The 9,403-nt window shown below is 42.9% G+C and overlaps 1 protein-coding gene across 1 annotated transcript; it reads right to left on the reverse strand.

Annotated features, from left to right (window-relative positions):
• Window positions 1–1,540: 1,540 nt before the first annotated feature.
• Window positions 1,541–7,176, reverse strand: LOC122936357 (WAP four-disulfide core domain protein 5-like). The gene is made up of 3 exons (XM_044292520.1): window positions 7,019–7,176; window positions 3,344–3,487; window positions 1,541–1,953 (listed from the first exon to the last, which is right to left on the reverse strand). Exons 1-3 carry the CDS (start codon window positions 7,107–7,109, stop codon window positions 1,802–1,804), a joined length of 387 nt encoding a protein of 128 aa, XP_044148455.1. The 5' UTR covers window positions 7,110–7,176; the 3' UTR covers window positions 1,541–1,801.
• Between the last annotated feature and the right edge of the window lie 2,227 nt (window positions 7,177–9,403).

Raw genomic sequence — 9,403 nt, forward strand, 5'->3', positions numbered from 1 at the left:
AGTCTTGCATACTTTAGGCATGGGAGATGATTGTTTCTCACCCACTGTGCTTGAGCCATCCTCCATGTTGCTCTTGCACTCTGAAAGTGCTGCAAATGAATTATGGAGAGCCACAGACTGTGGGACATGCCTTCTATCCACAACTCTCAGTCTACCAGAACCTACAGTAACCCATCTTCCATTTCTAGGGGGCCTCTGTGGCAGTGGCATTGCAATGTTCTCAGCCTGAGTTTGTTTAGTGGTTAATTTAAAAATCTCATATTTCAAAAAGGTAATTTCCTGCTGCATTATGGAGAGCTGTCTACAGATCAGACAGTATCCAAACCTCTGAAGAGTGGAACCTGAAATAAAAGCATAACAATTCCTGCACAGAACCAGGTCTGCCATTGTAAAGAGGGGAAAGATTTTAAACAAACAAATCTTACTTGTTTAGATTGTATCCACCTCCAGATTACCTCCTGAGTATCTCCTGAATATCTCCAATGCACTTAGACAAGCAGCACTTGAATTAGCAGCAAGCTATATGAACTGATGAGAATAGTACTACAGAAAATAGCACTCATATCGGGTGGTACAGTAAATTGCACGGCGCAGAAGCAGTGATCGTGGCGTGGATTCAAACAAAGTGGAGGGAGCCAGCGTTTTTTTTAACCATCTCCCGTTTTAAAAATCTATTTAATAAATGGACCCCAGATTCGGAACGTCACGTAACAGAGATTTAACTGATGAGAATAGTACTACAGAAAATACCACTCATATCGGGTGTGACAGTAAATTGCACGGCGCAGACGCGGTGACCGTGGCGTGGATTCAAACAAAGGGGAGGGAGCCAGCGTTTTTTTAACCATCTCCCTGTTTGAAAAATGAATTCAATTCACCTTTCGGGGACCCTTGGTGTTGTACGTGGCTGGGTGGAGGAAGAAACCTTCAATGACATCAACGGGGACTTGGCTAGCTTGGCATCCAACCTTGTGCAAATGGGAAGTTTGCGGTTGGGCAAATGGACTGTTTGCGGTGTTTCGCGGTGCATTAAAAGGGGAGTTTGGTCTGTCAATGTCTGTGAAGCGGGCGTAACCCTTACACTACCTGATCTATACAACATCATACCTGATCGTATACACACACTGGATGTTTTAAACCACGTTGTTCAAAAAAAATTGGATTGTTGGGTGATTTTTGCCCTTTATGGATTAAAATCCAACTCTGCGTCAACTATGTAATTTTCCATGGGAGTTTTGCCATGGATCCCCCTCCGGCATGCCACAGTCCAGGTGTTAGTCCCCTTGAAACAACTTTTCCATCACTGCTGTTGCTACAAAGAGTCCCTGTGGGTTTTAAAATTCGCCTGCCTATTAAAGTCAATGGCGGTTCGCCCGTTCGCAAACATTTTCAGAAATTCGCGTTCACCTCTGACCACCAGGACCTCGCCCGCTCTAGACTGCAGTGTCTAATGTCAGGGTCAATGAGCAGGAATTACATTTCTCGGCCACCAGTAATAATTTGATGCCTCACAATGGACGGTCAATGATACATCTCAGTCTCATTTTTCATCTTCTGCTTTATTACATTGATAAATGTCACTATGATCGCTGAGAAGGAGGAGGAATCTGGCTATAATGGGGGTGTATTCAGACTGAGCACCTGGGGCAGCGGATCCGGCCCTGAGTGTCTTCACCGCTGTCACCTCCCAGGGTTATCTGCAACTAGAGAAGGAAAAGCCGCGAGAAGAGAGAATTACTGAGGCTGATCGGCGATGTGTCCTCCGCTGTGAGGGACGCATCCGGCCGCCTCACATCACTTATTACACACGGATGCACTCTGGGTAACAAGTTCTGATGCAGCATTTCTTGTTTCCTGGACAATCACTGTCCACTTCACATAATCGAGACACATCAGGTGACTCATCATCAGGTGAGCACACGAACCAGGGTGGTGGGCATGTCCCGGGCTTCTCTGGAGAAGAAATGGTCATTGAATTAGATTTCCAGATGTAACTATAGAAACATTAGACACAAAGTATCGACACTACATATCCTGAGAGACTGGAAGAGCGGCATCAATGAGAGAGATATCCAGAAAATGGCAGAATAGTGAGTGCAGCTCTGGAGTATAATACAGGATGTAACTCAGGATCAGTACAGGATAAGTAATGTATGTACACAGTGACTGCACCAGCAGAATAGTGAGTGCAGCTCTGGAGTATAATACAGGATTTAACTCAGGATCAGTACAGGATAAGTAATGTAATGTATGTACACAGCGACTCCACCAGCAGAATAGTGAGTGCAGCTCTGGAGTATAATACAGGATGTAACTCAGGATCAGTACAGGATGAGTAATGTATGTTCACAGTGACTGCACCAGCAGAATAGTGAGTGCAGCTCTGGAGTATAATACAGGATTTAACTCAGGATCAGTACAGGATAAGTAATGTAATGTATGTACACAGCGACTCCACCAGCAGAATAGTGAGTGCAGCTCTGGAGTATGATACAGGATGTAACTCAGGATCAGTACAGGATAAGTAATGTATGTACACAGTGACTGCACCAGCAAAATAGTGAATGCAGCTCTGGAGTATAATACAAGATGTAACTCTGGATCAGTACAGGATAAGTAATGTATGTGCACAGTGACTGCACCAGCAGAATAGTGAGTACAGCTCTGGAGTATAATACAGGATGTAACCCAGGATCAGTACAGGATGAGTAATGTATGTTCACAGTGACTGCACCAGCAGAATAGTGAGTGCAGCTCTGGAGTATAATACAGGATGTACCTCAGGATCAGTACAGGATGAGTAATGTATGTTCACAGTGACTGCACCAGCAGAATAGTGAGTGCAGCTCTGGAGTATAATACAGGATGTAACTCAGGATCAGTACAGGATAAGTAATGTATGTACACAGTGACTGCACCAGCAGAATAGTGAATGCAGCTCTGGAGTATAATACAAGATGTAGCTCTGGATCAGTACAGGATAAGTAATGTATGTACACAGTGACTGCACCAGCAGAATAGTGAGTGCAGCTCTGGAGTATAATACAGGATGTAACTCAGGATCAGTACAGATTACATAATTTATGTACCTTAAAGAAATGTACTTAATGACACTAGAAACATTACTTTTACATGAGCACAGAGAACCTTGTGGAGCTATCATATGATGACACCAGTGAAGCAGAATAGACCTATGAGATGTGTTTGTATGAAAGCAGGTTCTGTCAGATCAGGTGGAGATGGTCAGTTACCCACAGCTCTGTCAGACTCCTGCACCAGGTGCCAAATCCTGTCTAATAATCTGCTGCATCTACTTGTTGAGTTTGGTTTCTATTGAACTCACCAATGATGGGGGCTGTGCAATTTTTATTGCATCCCTGCCAGCAGCACTTCAGGTTTCCTTGACATTCTTTGTCCGAGTTGCAATTATTAGGAGAAGGTGGTTCACACGCTGGTAGTATAGTTGGTGGGCATCCTCCTGGTTTCTCTGTAATTAAAGATTTTGATGTGTCACAAGCTTTTCACACAGTTACGGACCTCATATCAACCAGGTACAAAGAGCGAGATATTTCAGCTATCAGTTTGCTGGTCAGATTGTCTCTTCTGTGACCGGCTTTTCCTCTGGTGGAAAGATTTTCTATTTATGGACAGAACTGTCTCCTTCAGAAGGATCCTAATTATAACATCGAAACCAAAACCTGAAGATCATGCTGTTTACATTTAGGACAGTAGACACCCCTTAGCTTTGTCTATATGTCCAAGGACCACTGAACCCTCAACCTACTATGAAAGTGCTGGTTGAATATACATGTAATTCACTGACTTTCTCTTCTCTTGGATTGTGCATGGGGCCATCAAGTGCACTAGTTCTGAGCAATGACACACTCGGTATATGGAGGGGAATAAAAAGATATTTTGAATGCTGGTGTCCATTGCTCCTGCTCCATAGAGTTCATTGTGTCTGGAGTTAAAGGGCATGAATGTGTTGGCAGATGTCCACTACTAGGAATGTGACATCTACACATTTACATGTCTACCCTCTCCATCTAAACTTTAACATGGTTATTATCTCAGTCTCCTCTAGTTGGAAAAGGCATGTGGGAATGAACAAGTGAGAAGACATAATGAGAAACATTGACCATGACGTAGAACAGGTTGTCTATCTGTGAAGGACCCAGCATGTCAGTGCTTTACAAGGACTGAGTATTTTCTTTAATGACCAAGTGTGATGTTTCAGTTTCTTTTTGACAGTGAAGTTATACAATAGATCTGCACACTTGCTGTGAGGTTCTCTTGTAGATGACAGCGGATCACTGAGGGTCCAAACAGGTTATTTGAGATTCTTCTAACATAAAGGTATTGTTGAAGGCATACAACTCCTTTTGTGGACAGTAGTCAAGGGGTTGTCCAGGTGGGAAAATTCATTGGAAAGGGCTCAGAGTAGTATTAAAAAGAGGTCATACCCTCGCACTCTGACACTTACCTAACCACCAATGGTCTCTGCTCCCTGATCCATTCTGAATACCCAAGAAATTCCAGGCAATGTCTGCTTAATGAATTTGTTTTTCACATCATAAAGACATCGGACTGGGAAGATTGGTCCAGTGGGAACTAAATAAATGTCAGAACAGGAGGGTTGGGGATCAGCAAGAATAAAATCCCTCTCAGGCAACCTCGTGAACCTTTATTTCTAACATCCATTAAAGAGGTTGCAATGCTTTCAACTATACTTTTTGTTGTTGGAAGGGTCACAAAAAAATAACTGTTGGTTGGACTCAGACATATCAATAATCATCATTTCTATGGCAAAAATATGCGTTAATAGTTAGACTGGTCAGACACATGGTATCATTCCTGATCTAGCTAGAACAGACCCAAATAATGAGCTGTTAAAGGTTTAATCGTGGAGTAGACTTGGAGACATAACAGGGTAGGAATACATGAAAATGTCTAGATGTCTATGTCCCTCATGCCGGGCACCTGCCAATGTGGCCTCAATTAACTTAAAGGCTATTTACACATTTCGAGACAATTTTTGTTTATAATTGCATTTTACTCAAAAATCATATTTTCAATTGGTATTTCTTAAAAATATTGAGCCGTTCTGTCACAAAGGGTTAACTGTTTTTCTAACTGTGTTACTGGTACTTTCGCTTTGTCTCAGTCATCTAATAATTAGGGATGAGCGGACCCATGGATATTCTGGTTCGACAGGTTTGGTAGAACTTTAGAAATTGACCCGAACTCAAACCCAAACCCCATAGTAGTCAATGGGGACCTGAACTTTAGTGCTGTAAAACGGTTATAAAATTGTCTTAGGAAGGGCTAGAGGGCTGCAAAAGGAAGCAAAATGGGGGTAAAAGCAGGACAATTAACCTGCAAACAAATGTGGATAGGGAAATTACTTCAAATAACATAGAAGAGATAAAAAATAAATTCAAGGTCCAAGTGGAGTAGGAGGTTGAGGATGCCATGGACATTGCGATATTGTGATGTAAGTGGAAGAGGCGGAGGAGGTAGCCAACACTGTTTTATATATTTTTTTTGTTATTTTATTTATTTGGGGAGGCCTCAACACATTGGGAAATGGCAAAAAAGAATGCGCAAACTATGCTGGAGTATAACGATGGCTGGGTGTGGCCGGTATACTTCTCTACTCTGCCAAAGGTACAGACAAGTCCTGTGGGATCCATGTCTGGTTCATTTTAATGAACTTCATTGCAGCTCGTGCTCTGCATTTAGATGCCTGGCCATGTAGGTGGTGCTTAGGTTTAGAAAATGTATGCCTCGCTTCAGGCTCTGTCTGCACAGGGTGCAAACCACCTGTGTCGTCAGCACATTGCCTGAAGAACTGCCACATCAGGGAACTCCTTTCAGCTGGCTTTGGTGTACTCAGTTCTTCGGCGTAGTGGGCAGTAGAAAGTGTACTGTCTAGTGGCTCAGGTTTAGAACATTTATGCCTTGTTTCATGACCATAAACACTTATTTAAGTCACATTCTTATCATTTAGATAAGGATTGAGCTATAAAATGTCAGGGATCAGAGATAAGGAGTCTGCCATCTCCCCAATGGAAAAAAAGAGAAAATCCAGAAACTGCTACTAGAGCATCTCAGATCTGTAAAGAAATAAGGCTCCATAGTTCTAATAAAGACCAATTGGAATGAACAAGTGATTAGCTCAACATAAGTTCAATGCAAACATTTCAAAAAATACCTCCAAAGGTGTACATAGCCTTTAAGGTTGTAGGAGAAAACAAGGAAAATCAGTGGAGTCTTGATCATGCCAAGAGAAAGATTGTTTATGTAATTCTTGACTGTGATGCTCAATAGACTTAAATAGAGGAAGAGGAAGAAGAACAAAGAGATGGAGACAATGACAGAGATCACAACAAAGATTTACAAGATTTTAACAACTTAGTCCAAAGCAGCACCCAGAGCCAGGGTCTGTGTACACTAAAGGAAAATCCCCATGCTTACTTTTTATATGTCCTCCATCTTTAGAGCCACATTCTGATCCCAGTTGCATGAGTGGCGCATGAACACTAAGACAATTGATTGGCAGCAGTGCTCATGTGTATTGTGAATATGATATTATTGTGAAATTATTTCCAGTAATTTATACAACCCCCTGCTCTGAGCCAAGTTTAAAAAAAAATCCTTGAAACTCTCCTTTACACATTTTCGCATATATTCACCCCCCACCTCCATCCCCAACTCCATTTTCCCAGAGTATTACACAAGCCCTCAATGGGAAAGTGATGGAACAACTGACCCTTTAGCTTCCATTGGGGTATTTTTGGGTCTAGAAGCATCAGTTTCACCACTGGACCTCTTCCTATGCAGTCTACATTTCTCAGTGCAGCTATTGACATCAGACAGGAGCTCAGCCTGGTCACCAGTTATATCCAGCACAAAAAAGTAGCCAGACACAACTGAAATATGTGAACCAGCCACTAGATGTCACTTAGAAGGTTCCCCATTCATCCCTATGACTCATCAGCATGCTTAGTAGGATTACCTGATGGTGGTGGTGGTATGTCATGGTTGTCTGCTAATGCTCCTGCACAGCACAGAATGAGAAGAATGAGAGAGCCGGTCACCGGTGCCATATCTGCTTAGCAATGGAGATATAAACAATCTAGGTGAAGGACTCACCATTTATAGAGATGTAGAAGGAAGGGAGGAGAAGCTACAGGGTGAGACATACTCTTCCACAATCTTGGATTTCCTAATCTTTTGTACCATATGAAGATATGTACCACTGTAATTATGACTGGCTGATAATTATTGCCAGGAACATCTTGTATCTTTGGTGGTGGAAGAACATTTCTATTTACATTTACAAGACAATATATTGTGACATTAGAGCTGCCAGAGGGCCATATGGGGACCATTAAAATTGTGTATCTTACACAGAGGAAGCTGGGTGAGAACAAGAAAGGCAGGAAAAATAGGTTTTTCACACTGTCGGCAGCAGCTCGGCTGGTAATTAAGATAATTAGCAGCCAGCTAAAGAGCTCAGGTAAAGGTGGGCTGAGCTCCTCAATCAGGGCTCCCAGTCCGAGGAAGGAGCAGGCTGTGCAAGGCCTGTGGGAGCCTGGACCCTCTGTGTGGGGTAAGCACTGAGTTGTGTTTTGGGGAGCTGGCTGGTAGACCCAGATCCCGATAGAGAGAGAGAAAACTACTGTGTAGTCAGTGGCCAGACGGCCGAGGATTTATGTTTATGATTTGTTTGGACTGCTGTAAAAGTGACAATAAAGCTGGTTGTAGCCACTTTGCACCCAAATCTGCAGTGTTAGAGTGACTTCTTGATGTGTGCCAACCGTCTATGCGGAGAAGACGGCAATCCTGGAGAGCTAATTGACCCTTAGTTGTCACACTATATATGAGATAAGAAGGAATAAGAATATTTGAATCAGCTCACCTCCACAGGTAGCACGGTGCATGAACACAGGGCTGGGTCCCAGGAAACACAATAGGTAAAGCGAGGTCTGATCAGCACTCGTTATAAAATACATAAAATGTCTCTCAGGAAATAGGAAGATTAAAATCATCAAGACGTTGCATTGCTGGAAAATATAAAATAAACAGTAGGTTTAAGTACAAAAAAAAGCAAGAAATGAAGGGAAAACAGCAAGGTAGAAAACCCGACATAGAAACGTGGATTGTGCATATATGAGCCATACAGCATACAAGGGATTGTAAGAATTCCAATACAGGACCGCGCTGCTCTCAATTTTGCAGAAGATATCCTTCACTAGGTTATGTCAGCAACCAGATTTGGATATAGGCAAACATCGGTGGTCCACAGCAAGCTCCCAGGGCCCGGGTCAATTTTTCTGTGGATACCAAAAAGGTGCGCAAAGATAGTGAAGTACCACCAACAGCGTAAAGTCACTTGGTATTTGTTATACTCACAAAAAGAGCAGAATAAAAGGCATATCATATAGGTGACCCCCCTCGTGGTGTAGCCTGACCTAGATTTCGCTTCATCAGGGACGTATATTCCACCCCAATTAGGGCGTTCTATTTATGTTTTCAAATACTCAAAGTGCAACCGCCTGAAGGGATAACTGCCCTTTATCCATTATTGCACATATGCACTCACCTAAAGAATTATTAGGAACATTTCTCATTAATGCGATTATCTAGTCAACCAATCACATGGCAGTTGCTTCAATGCATGTAGGGTTGTGGTCCTGGTCAAGACAATCTCCTGAACTCCAAACTGAATGTCAGAATGGGAAAGAAAGGTTATTTCAGCAATTTTGAGCGTGGCATGGTTGTTGGTGCCAGACGGGCCGGTCTGTGTATTTCACAATCTGCTCAGTTACTGGGATTTTCACGCACAACCATTTCTAGGGTTTACGAAGAATGGTGTGAAAAAGGAAAAACCTCCAGTATGCGGCAGTCCTGTGGGCAAAAATTCCTTGTTGATGCTAGAGGTCAGACGAGAATGGGCCGACTGATTCAAGCTGATAGAAGAGCAACGTTGACTGAAATAACCACTCGTTACAACCGAGGTATGCAGCAAAGCATTTGTGAAGCCACAACACGCACAACCTTGAGGTGGATGGGCTACAACAGCAGAAGACCCCACCGGGTACCACTCATCTCCACTACAAATAGGAAAAAGAGGCTACAATTTGCACGAGCTCACCAAAATTGGACTGTTGAAGACTGGAAAAATGTTGCCTGGTCTGATGAGTCTCGATTTCTGTTGAGACATTGAAATGGTAGAGTCCGAATTTGGCGTAAACAGAATGAGAACATGTATCCATCATGCCTTGTTACCACTGTGCAGGCTGGTGGTGGTGGTGTAATGGTGTGGGGGATGTTTCCTGGGCACACTTTAGGCCCCTTAGTGCCAATTGGCCATCGTTTAAATGCCACGGGCTACCTG

This window comes from Bufo gargarizans, chromosome 4 (genome assembly GCF_014858855.1).
Source record: "Bufo gargarizans isolate SCDJY-AF-19 chromosome 4, ASM1485885v1, whole genome shotgun sequence".
Classification (NCBI taxonomy): domain Eukaryota; kingdom Metazoa; phylum Chordata; class Amphibia; order Anura; family Bufonidae; genus Bufo; species Bufo gargarizans.